At 37.7% G+C, this 12334-nt stretch overlaps 1 protein-coding gene across 1 annotated transcript in view; it reads left to right on the top strand.

The window, feature by feature from the left end:
- Window positions 1–3667, top strand: part of LOC128056406 (cytochrome c oxidase assembly factor 5) — a 32876-nt gene extending 29209 nt beyond the window's left edge. Inside the window, exon 3 of the mRNA XM_052649168.1 lies at window positions 1917–3667. Coding sequence (XP_052505128.1) covers window positions 1917–1958 — 42 coding nt within the window. The 3' untranslated portion in view covers window positions 1959–3667. The remainder of the gene's footprint in view (window positions 1–1916) is intronic.
- Window positions 3668–12334: the final 8667 nt, after the last annotated feature.

The raw sequence follows: 12334 nt of genomic DNA, 5'->3' as shown, positions 1-12334 counted from the left end.
AGCTGAACTTCATGAATTTCTAAAAAAGAGTTAAGACCATGGTCTTGGCAAGTATAAATGGGAAAGAGTTGATGTTGGTCACTGTATTTGGGCCATTTGGCGATTGCACAGCCATAATGTGGGGTCTAAAGGGTGCACTGTGCCTTACATGTTGATGTGATTGGAAGGAATGTTGGCATCTGTGTCTGAATCTGTAGTGATGGACTGTGGAGAGACAGCTTGAAGGACATTACAAATCTCATGGTTTCTACTCTAGTGTTCTTTGATTCAAAGATTCACAAAGGTCTTTGGAATAGAAACTAGGAGCTTTGTGTTTGTGAAAAGAAAATAAGAAATCACAAAAAATGAATATCCCTTTAAAAACAGCAGTAACTTTAACTTGAACATGCTCTCGATTGGTCAGCAGCACTTAAATCCCTTTCCTTTTGTTGACAGGAGAAGCCGAGCATATAGGATATTATGATCTGGGAGGCCAGAGAAAAACTTTGCTAACTAATCAGATCCAGGGAGACGTAAAGTGAGATTAAAATTGGCAGTGCTTTCTCAGGTGACACAGTTCTTTGCCATATTTTCCTGTCATTTAATGTAGGAAAAGAGGATTTTCTTGCCTTCTCCCGCACAGTTTTGTTACCCTTGTAAAATGGAAGCCTTTAGACCTTTCAAGGATGTTAAATCATGTTTATATAATTGAGAAGTCATAAAGAACAGTTAGTGTAGGAGGCGATGAGGTGTCCTTATTAATAACAATGACTGGATTTGTAATAAACTCCCTGTTAATTCCCATCCTGAAGCTCAGGTTTTGATCTCCAAAGAACATTAAGAAATCAGAACATATAAAACTTTTCCACAGTTTTATCTGCCTTCTGCAGACATTTGTAATAATCTTGAGTAAAAAGTTAGCATGCTTCTGACCATTTCTAAATATCAGTATGAGGCAGAACTTCACTCACACTTTGACTCCAGAAAGAGCAGTACTGGGAACTTTATAGCAGATTTAAGAGACCCTTGCAACCTTTCTTCGAGACTAGGGCTCACTGTTAGTCCTCCAGTGTGGGGAACTAAGTGTTGCAACTTCAGTTGGCCAAAACCTGAAATAAAATGATGTAAATTGTGCTGGTAATTTTGCTTAATATTTCAAACAATGGGTATGTAACTCAGAGTGAAGGTAAAATGGCAAGTTTGAATTGGCTGTGCCCTCTTAATAATAGCCTCTCATCATCCTGATCATGATTCCCCTGGTTGAAGATTACTTGCTTTCTGAAAATGTGGCTCTTAGCTACTATATCTAATGCTCAGATGAGGAAATAGTGGTTTATCCCACACTGGCTGTGTTGTCCTCATTAATAGGGTTTAGCTCTAAACTAATTCATTCCTCTGAGATTTCTGTGGAATGGTACTGACTGTGCAGTTTTGCCTTCTGTACTAACTAGGACCCTCCATCCTGTGGCATCACTTAAGAAGTGGCTGTACTGTGAGGCTTAAGTCAAAGAATATGCCGTTGACCTATGAGTAGTAATTTAAGGATTTATAATCTCAAAATGGCTGTGTGTAACATATATTTCAAGGCTCTTTTCTCAGTTACTATTTAAAGATTCTAAAACACTTGAATATTAACCCAAATAAAGCTTAATTAGAAAATCAGCTTTGTTAGAAGAATAATGTATATTGAATGTACTCCAGAAAAAAAGATGAATGTAAGTTGGACTCAAGAAGAAAATTCTTACTGTGACCGTAAATGGAACTTTGTTTTTAACGCCTTCTTTTCCTCTTTGTTATTTTTTTTCCTCCCCCCGAGCTGTGACAGTTTTTAATTATGCTGGAAGCTGGTTTATTCCTCGCATGTAGTGACACCTGTTACCAAAACTGTGTTTGATTATGGTGTCCAAAATATGATTTACTTGTGTATTTATTTTCAGTTGGATGCCAGATCAAGATTCAGGGGAAGAAAAGGATATTGATACTACTATGTTGAAACCAAGATGAAAACAACAAAGGACTCTGGTCATTAATCCAGAGAAGCCAAAATAAGAAACATACTTTTTGTTACATCTGTTCAGGTGGACCAGTTTTTTCCTCCATGGAACAAGAAAATGGATGAGTTCTGGTTTTCAGTAGGTATAAATGATTCTCTTGCTCTAAGCTATTCTTAGAATAAAAATTTAATTGAATAGTTGTGAGCTGAGAACATAATAGATGTGTGTTTTAAGAATTTTTCTGAAGCACGGGGAATAGAAAGATTGTTAGTTTCTAGCTTGACTTCTCTACTAGATGACACAAATTTGTGCATCCTTTGTCAATACTGTGGAGGCCAGGGATGGGGCTGTGAAGATGAACATGCAACCTGATGAGAAAATATCCATCTGGAAAGTTTAGGGTAAAACTTTCTTTTATTCAGATTGTACTATTCAGTTCTAAAATAAATTGTGTTTGACTGCTTGGTGAAGAAATGCTTCCCCTGCACTGATTCATTCAGTAACAACCTAGAAATGTTAACGCCACTCATTAGGCAAAGCTGGATCCACATCTGGGACTGTGCTGCCAGGCCTTCTGGCCTCCTCTCCTGAGTGTTTTTCTGTTTCCTGACCTCATTTTCAGGCTGGCCCTCTCTCCATAATGGGGAAGAGGCCAGTGTCCCCCCAAAGCACACATCCTTAAAGTCTGTGATCCCAAAAGAAGAAAGATAACCTCCTTTTCTGGGGTCCACTAATCAGATTCCACAAAAGGATGGTTGTTTTCTCTGGAACAACTGCCCTTGAATTGGGCCAGTCCCTGTGGGAAAAGGGACAGGACCCCATGATCTTGGCCAGGGCTGGGTCTTAGGCACTGTATTTGGTAATTCATGTCAGAATCACCTTGGTTGAGTGGTGGGCCTTCTCCTAAAAGGAAAGGATTTAGAGCAAACTGAAACAGCAGGTGTTGACTTTAGAAGGCAAGACTGAAAATTATGAAATACTTGAGAAAGTTTACAGTCACAGTGATTTTATTCCAGTCACATAATACAGTAGAGCCAGATATGAATCCGAGTTTCCAGTTTTATTTTCAGGATTGAAGAATGATAGAAGAGCCATTGCTTCTTCATAGATCTGCAGTTCACTGGAGTTAGAACAGTCAAGGTATTCTGTAGCTCTTTGCTTTCGTAAAAGTTCACCCAAAGTGAAAATTCTACATCAGCACTGGTCCTTGTTGCAGAACATCACTGAGGTCTATTTTATATATTATTCATTGGGAAAGAGAAAATGATAGATTTTTTTCAATAACTTTTTGTATATATCTGTTTAAGTGCCACAACTTTTATTAAAGGTTAACTTTGTTAAGAAACCCAAATTATGTTTTAGAGCCCTATCTTTTCTTAGCTACAGCTTTTTTGAGAGCTTCACTGGGAGAAATTCAAATACCTTAAAATTCACTCTTAAAGATTCAGCTTTTTTTTCTCTTAGTAGTCACAGAGCCATGAAGCCATCACCACTGTCCAATTCCAGAGCATTTACACCACTCCAGAGAGAAGTCCTCTCTCCATTAGCAGGCACTCCCTTCTCTCCTTGGGTACTCCAGTTCCTAGCAACCACTTACACATTTTCTGTTTATAGATTCACTTATTCTGGGCATTTCATAAACTTAGAATTATGTAACATGTGACCTTTTGTGACTGGATTCTTTCTTCATGTTTTCAAGGTTCATCTATATGTAGCATCCATCTGTACTTCATTTCTTTTTATTGCTGGATAATATTCCATAATATAAATATACCACATTTTATTTAACCATTCATCAGTTGATGAATACTTGGGTTGTTTGTACTTTGGGGCTATTATGACTAATGATATGAACATTTATGAATGAATTTTACATGGACATATTTTATTTCTGTGTCATATGATAACTCCAGCTTTAACTGATGAACTGCCAAACTTTTCTACAGTGGCTATATCATTTTATATCCCCACCAGCAATGTATGAGGACTGCAGCTTCTCCATATCACCAGCAGTTGTTATTTTTCATATTTTTGTTTGTTTTTTATATTATAGCTATTTTTAAGTCATTTTTTGAAAATTTTATTGGAGTAGTGGTGTTAGTTTCACGTGTACAATAAAATGAATCAGTTGTGAGTGTGTGTGTATATATTTCCCTTTTGTAGGTTTCTTTTTCCATACATGCCATTACAGAGTATTGAGTTCCTGGTGCTGTACAGTAGGTCCTTATCTGTTTTATATATAGTAGTGTATATATGTCCATCCTAATCTCCCAGTTTATTCCCTCCCCCACTACTCCCTGGTAACCGTAAATTTGTTTTCTACATCTACAACTTTCTTTTTGTAAAGATAAGTTTATTTGTATCATTTAAGATTCCACATACAAGTGCCATAGGGTTATTTGTCTGTCTCACTTCATTCAGTATGACAGCTTCTAGGACCATTCATGTGGCTGCCGGTGGCCTAATTCTGTTCTTTTTCTTTGGCTAAGTAATATTCTATTGTATATACGTATCTCATCTTCTTTATCCACTCCTCTGTTGATGGACATTTAGGATACTTCCATGTCTAGCCTATTGTAAATAGCATTGCAATGAATATTGGGATGCATGTATGTTTCTGAATTATGGTTTTCTCCAGATATATGCCCAGGAGTGGGATTGCTAGGTCATATGGCTGCTGGTGGTGGTTTAGTTGCTAAGTCGTGTCCAACTCTTGCTTCCCCTCTGTCCATGAGATTCTACAGGCAAGAAAACTGGAGTGGGTTGCCATTTCCTTCTCCAGGGGTTCTTCCTGACCCAGGAATCGAACCCAGGTCTCCTGCATTGCAGGCAGATTCTTTACCAACTGAGCTACGAGGGAAGCCCTGCTAGGTCATATGGTAGCTCTGTTTTCAGTTTTTTAAGGAATCTCCATAGTAGCTGTACCAATTTACTTTTCCATCAACAGTGTAGGAGGGTTCCCTTTTCTTCACACCTCCTCCAGCGTTTATTGTTTCTGGATGGCCATTTTGTGATACCTCATTGTAGTTTTGATTTCATTTCTCTAGTAATTAGTGATGTGTTGAGCATCTTTTCATATGCTTTTTAGCCATCTATCTTCTTTAAAGAAATGTTTATTTGGATCTTATGTGTTTTTTTTTTTTAACTGAGTTGCTTGCTTTTTTAATATTGAGCTGTTTGTACATTTTGGAGATTAATCTCTTGTTGGTTCCTTCATTTGCAAATATTTTCTTCCATTTTGAGGGTTATCTTGTCATTTTGTTTATGATTTCATTTGCTATACAAAAGCTTTTAATTAGGTCCCTTTTATTTCTATTTTTATTACTCTAGGAGATGGATTGAAAAAGATCTTACTCTAATTAATGTCAGAGTGTTCTGCCTATGTTTTCCTCTAGGAGTTTTTAGTATCTGGCCTTGCATTTAGGTCTTTAACTCATTTTGAGTATTTTTGTCTATGGTGTTCATTCTTTTACATTTGCTGTCCAGTTTGCCCAGAACCACTTAGTGAAGAGACTGTCTTTTCTCCATTGTATATTGTTGCCTCCTTTGTCATAGATTAGATAGCCATAGATATATGGGTTATCTCTGGACTTCGTACCTGTTCCATTGATCTATATTCCTGTTTTTGTGCCAGTACCATACGATTTTGACTGCTCTAGCTTTGTAGTCTGAAGTCAGGGGGCCTGATTCCTCCAGCTCCATTTTTCTTTCTCAGGATTACTTTGGTTATTCATGGTCTTTGATGTTTCCATACAAATTGTAAAAATTTTTGTTTTAATTCTGTGGAAAATGCCATTATTAATTTGATAGGGTTTGCATGGAATCTGTAGATTGCTTTGGGGGGGTGTCATCATTTTCACAATATTGATTCTTCCAGTTGAAGAACATGGTATATCTCTCCATCTAAGAACATGGTATATCTCTCCATGTAAGAACATGGTATATCTCTCCATCTGTATCATCTTTATTTCTTTCATCAGTATCTTATAGTTTTCTGAGTTTATAGTTTATCTTCTGCTTCCTTAGGTAGGTGTTTTATTCTTTTTTATGTGATGGTAAGTGGGATTGTTTCCTTGATTTCTCTTTCTGATCTTTTGTTATTAGTGTATGGGAATGCAAGATATTTCTGTTAATTATCAAATTCACTGAAGAGATCTAGTGGTTTTCTGGTAGAATATTTAGGATTTTCTGTGTATAGTATCATGTTACCTGGAAAGAGTGAGTTTTACTTTTTCTTTTCCAGTTTGGATTCCTTTTATTTCTTTTTCTTTCCTGATTGCCATGGCTAGGACTTCCAAAATTATGTTGAATAAAAGTGGTGAGAGTGGACATCCTTGTCTTGTTCCTGATTGTAGAAGAGACGCTTTCAGTTTTTCACTGTTGAGTATAAGGTTTGCTATGGGTTAGTTGTATATAGCCTTTATTATGTTGAGGTAGGTTCCCTCTATGCCCCCTTTCTGGAGAATTTTTATCATAAATGAGTGCTGAATTCTGTCAAAAGCTTTTTCTGAACCTATTGAGATGATGATATGGTTTTTATTCTTCAATTTATTGATGTTGTATATCTCACAACATTGTATTTATACAACAGTGTTGTGTATCTGGATTGATTTCCAGATATTGAAAACTCTTTGCATCACTGGTATAAATTCCACTTGATCATAGTGTATGATCCTTTTAATGTGTTTTTAGATTCAATATGATCATATTCTGTTGAGGACTTTTGCTTCTGTGTTCATCAGTGATCTTGGCCTGTAATCTTTTTTGTGATATCTGGGTCTGATTTTGGTTTCAGTATGATAGTGGCCTTGTATTGGTAGAATGAGCTTGAGAATGTTCCTTTCTCTGAAATTTTTTTGGAAGAGTTTCAGAAGGGTAGCTGTTAACTCTTCTCTACATGTTTGATAGAATTTGCCTGTGAAGTCACCTGATCCTGGATTATTTGTTTGTTGGAAGATTTTTAATCAGTTTCAGTACTTTTGATTGGTCTGTTTGTATCTTTTATTTTTTCCTGGGTTTAGTCTTCAAGGGTTGTAACTTTCTAAGAATTTGTCCATTTCTTCTAGGTTGTCAATTTTATTGGCATGTAGTTGCTTGTATTATCTCTTAAAATGCTTTGTCTTTATGTGGTATCTATTGTAACTTCTTTTTCATTTCTGATTTTATTGATTTGAATCCTCTCCTTTTATTCTTAGTGAGTCTTGCTGTTATTGTTCAGTCACTGAGTTGTGTCTCTTTGCGACCCCATGGACTGCAGCATGCCAGGCTCCCCTGTCCACTGTCTCCTGGAATTTGCTCACATTCATGTCCATTGAGTCAGTGATTCTATCTAACCATCTCATCCTTTGCTGTCTCCTTCTCCTTTTGCCTTCTCTTTTCCAGCATCCGGGTCTTCTCCAGTGAGTCAGCACTTCACATCCGGTGACCAAAGTATTGGAGCTTCAGCTTCAGTCCTTCCAATGAATATTCAGGGTGGTTTCCTTTAGGATTGACTTTTTTTGATCTCCTTGCAGTCCGAGGGATTCTCAATAGTCTTCTCCAACACCACAATTCAAAAGCATCAATTTTTTAGCACTCAGGCTTCTGTATGGTCCAACTCTCACATCTGTACGTGTCTACTGGAAAAACCATAGCTTTGACTATATGGACCTTTGTTGGCAAAGTGATGTCTCTGGTTTTTAATACACTGTCAAGGTTTATCATAGCTTTCCTTCCAAGGAACAAGCATCTTTTCTTTTTTAAAGTGTCTTTTAATTTCATGGCTGCAGTCACCATCCACAGTGATTTTGGAGCCCAAGAAAACAAAAGTCTGTCACAGTTTCCACTTTTTCCTCTTCTGTTTGCCATGAAGTGATGCCACGATCTTATTAGTTTTTTGAATGTTGAGTTTGAAGCCAACTTTTTTACTCTCCTCTTTCACCCTCATCAAGAAGCTCTTTAGTTGCTCTTCACTTTCTGCCACTATAGTGGTATCATTTGCATATCTAAGATTGTTGATATTTCTCCTGGCAGTCTTCATTCTCACTTCTGCTTCTTCCAGCCTGGCATTTTGCATGATGTACTCTGCATGTAAGTTAAATAAGCAGGGTGACAACTCCTTTCCCAATTTTGAACCAATCTATTGTTCCATGTCTGGTTCTAACAGTTGTTTCTAGACTTGCATATAGGTTTCTCAGGAGACAGGTAAGGTAGTCTACTATTCCCATCTCCTTAAGAATTTTCCAGTTTGTTGTGATCCACACAGTAAAAGTCCACGAAACAAAGGTAGATGTCTTTTTGGAATTTTTTTGTGTGATCCAACAGTGTGTGCCAACAGTGGATGTTGGCAATTTGATCTCTAGTTCCTCTGCCTTTTCTAAACCTAGCTGAAGGTTTTTCAGTTTTCTGGCTGAAGGTTTAATTTCATCTTCTCAGAGAAGTAGCTCTTGGTTTCATTGAGCTTTACTGTTTTCTTTGTCTCTATTTCATTTATTTCTGCTCTGGTCTTTATGATTTCTTTCCTTCTGCTAATTTGGGGTTTTGTTCTTTCTCTGGTTGCTTCAGGTGTAAGTTTAGATTGTCTATTTGAGATTTTTCTTGTTTCCTGAGTAACATTATATTGCTTTAAACTCTCAAACCTGCTTTTGCTGTGGCTCCTGGGTTTTGGATCATGTTTTGTTGTCACTTGTCTCTACATTCTTTATTCCCTCTTTGACATCTTCAGCGATCCGTTGCTTATTATGTTTAGCCTCCATGCCTTTGTGTTTTTTGTTTTTCCTGTAATTGATTCCTAATCTCATAGCGTTGTGGTCAGAAAAGATGCCTGATACAATTTCAGTTTCTTTAAATGTACCAAGACTTGATTTGTGACCCAAAATGTGATCTGTCCTGGAGAATGTTCTGTGTGCACCTGAGAAGAAATTGTTTTCTGCTCCTTTCAGATGGAATGTCCCATAAGATGTCAATTAAGTCCCTCTGGTCTAGTGTGTCATTTAAGGGTTGCATTTTTTATTAATGTTCTAGCTGGATGATCTTTCCATTGGTGTAAGTGGGGTGTTAAAGTCTCCCACTATTAATGTGTTACTGTTGATTTCAGCCTTTTATGGCTGTTAGCATTTGCGTTATATATTGAGGTGCTGCTATGTTGAGTGCAAGAAAAAAACCCATATGTATGCTGTCTACAAGAGACCCACTTTAGACCTAGGGACACATATAGACTGAAACTGAAGGGATAGAAAAAGATATTGCATGCAAATGGAAATCAGAAGAAAGCTGGAGTAGCAATACTCAGATGAGGAAAAATAGACTTTAAAATAAAGACTGTTACAAGAGCTAACGGTCTCCCTGGTGGCTCAGACTCTGGTAAGGAGTCTGCCTGTAATTCAGGAGACCTGGGTTCAATCCCTGGGTCGAGAAGATCCCCTGGAGAAGGGCATGGCAGTCCACTCTAGCCTGGAGAATTCCATAAACAGAGGAGCCTGGTAGGCTACAGTCCATGGGGTCACAGAGTTGGACACAGCTGAGTGACTAACACATGAGAGAGAAGGACATTACATAATGGTCAAGGGATCAATCCAGCAAGAAGGAATAACAATTGTAAGTGTATACATGCACCCAACATAGGAGCACCTCACTGTTTTTTTCACCCTTTTGATTGTGGTCATTCTACTAGATATGAAGTGGTATCTAACTGGGATTTTGACTACCATTTCCCGAATGGTTAATGATATTCACATGTTTTTGTGTGCTCATTGGCCATATCTATGTCTTTGGGAAAATGTCTATTCAAATCCTTTGCCCATTTTTCAAGTGAGTCTTTTTATTGTTGAGTTGTAAGAGGTTATTTTATACATTAGGTATACAAGTTACTTAAAGACAAATGATTGGCCTTTGAAAAACACATGTTTTCTCCCAGTTTGTGGTTTATCTTTTTTAATGCTGTCTTCTGGAGCACAATTGTTAATTTTGATGAATTCCAGTTTTTCTTTTTGGTGTATCTAAAGGAAGCCTCTGCCTATTCCAGGCTTGTGAAAATGTATTCCTGTTTTCACCTGAGTGCTTCATGGTTTTGGCTTACGTATGGGTCTGTGATACATTTAAGTACTACCTAGTACCTATATTTTACTGTGGTGAGATGTACATGATGGGAACCTCACCATCTTGGTCTCCTTTTTTAGCAGTTTTATTTCTTGTTGGCTGTCCAGGGCCTCTGTTGGTGCCGGGCTTGTCTCTAGTTGCGGCAAGCACGGTCTGCTCTCTAGCTGTGGCACAGGGCTTTTCGTGGCCGTGGATTTTCTTGTGGAGCACAGGCTCTGGGGTGCGTGGGCTTCAGTAGTTGCGGCTCCCAGGCTCCAGAGCACAGGGTCAGTAAGTGTGGCGCACTGGCTTAGGTTCCCGAGGCATGTGGGGTCTTCCCTGACCAGGGATCGAACTCATGTCTCCTGCATTGGCAGTCGGATTCCCCACCACTGAGCCACTAGGGAAGCCCTCGGGCATGTTTTAGATTCTAGCTTTTTACACACATATCTAGTGAGAGAGGCCAGGATCAAGAGGCCTGGGAGCTGGGAGCGCTCAGCCACAGTTCTGGCTCTGCCGTCAAAAGCTCTGGGGCCTCTGGCAAGTGCCTTCTCTGCCTCAGTCTTGTCCAACTGTTGCGACTCCATGGACCACAGCCCACCAGGCTCTTCTGTCCGTGGGATTTCCCAGGCAAGAATACTGGAGTGGACTGCCATTTCCTTCTCCAAACCATTTTTAAGGATACAGTTCAGTAGTGTTAAGTAATTCACCTTGTTATGCAACCAGTCTCCAGAACTCTTCTCATCTTAGAAAACAGAAACTCTTTACCAACTAAACAATTCCCCACTTCCCTGTCCTCCGAGTCTACTGATGTTGAGCACTGTTTTGTCATTTCAAGTAAGTGTTCATTAGCTGTTTGGAGATCTTCTCTGGAGGAATGTCTAGTCAAGGTCTTTGCCCACTTTTATATAAAAAGCATTGCTTGATCTTTTAATTAAATTCTAGTTCTTTTCATTTTCTAGATATTAACTCCTTGCCACATATATGATTTGAATGTATTTTTTCCCACTTTGTTACACTGTTGAGTGTGTTCTTTTGATGTGTAGTTTTTTGATATAGTCCAGTTTATCTGTTTAATACTTTTGTTGCCTGTGCTGAGAAATAATTCCAGTCCAAGAAATCTCTTCCCCTAAGTTTTCTCCTAGTTGCATCATCTTCTTATGTTTAGGTCTCTGTTCCAGTTTGAGTTGATACGTGTAAGGTTAGGGTCCAGTCTCAGTCTTTTCCATGTGGATGTCCAGTTTTCCAAACACTGTTGACAAGATTGTTGTTTCCTCATTGAATGGTCTTCTTCCTTGTTGAAAGTTATTGCCCATCAATGCTAGGGTTTATTTCTGGGCTCTTTATTCCTTTGCACTATGTGTCTGTCTTTCTGCTATTGCCACACTGATTTGATTATTGTAGTTTTCTGTTAAGTTTTGAAATCAGGAAGTACAAGGCCTCCAACTTTGTTATTTGTCAAGACTGTTTTGGCTGTTCAGAGTCCCTTGAGATTCCATGTGTATTTTAGAATGGACTTTTCTATTTCTTAATGAATTCCAATGGGATTTTGATAGGGAATATTTTGCATCTCTACACTTTGAATAGTATTGGTGTCTTAACAATACAGAGTTTTCCAGTCCATTCATATAAGATGTCTTCTCATTTATTTCTGTCTTTAATTTCAGCAACATTTTGTAGTTTTCAGAGTATAAGACTTCTATGTCCTTGGTTAGGTTTATTCCTAATTATTTTACTCTTTTTGATGCTATTGTAAGTGGAATTAAAAAATTTTTTCTTTTCAAAGTTTTCATTAAACGATGGATTAACAGGTAATTTTTACTGTTAAATATATCAGAAAAGTCAATAAGATGTTGATTTCTTCACTAAGGTGTAGTTGATTCACAATGTTTTATAAGTTTCAAGTGTATAACACAGGGATCAGAATTTTTATAGATTACAATCCATTAAAGTTTTTATAAAATATTGGCTCTGTTCTCTATGCTATCCTTGTAGTGTATGTATTTTATACATAGTAGTTTGTACTTTTTAACCCAGTACCCATCTTGCTCCTCCTCCTTCTGTTGCCCCAGGGATAACCACTAGTTCGTTCTCTATTATATCTGTAAGTCTGGTTGTTTTATTTTTTAGATTCCACATATAAATTATATAGTATTTCTCTTTGTCTTCTTTCACTAAGATTAATACCCTCCAGGTTCAACCACCTTGTTACAGATAGCAAAGTTTCGTTGTGTTTTTATGGCTGAGTAGTATTCTATTGTGTATATATATCATGTGTTTATCTATCTGTTGATGAACACTTAGGT

The sequence above is a fragment of the Budorcas taxicolor genome, chromosome 11 (assembly GCF_023091745.1).
Source record: "Budorcas taxicolor isolate Tak-1 chromosome 11, Takin1.1, whole genome shotgun sequence".
Classification (NCBI taxonomy): domain Eukaryota; kingdom Metazoa; phylum Chordata; class Mammalia; order Artiodactyla; family Bovidae; genus Budorcas; species Budorcas taxicolor.
Note: the sequence above shows the minus strand (reverse complement) of the source record. Positions and strands in the feature narration are given on the sequence as shown.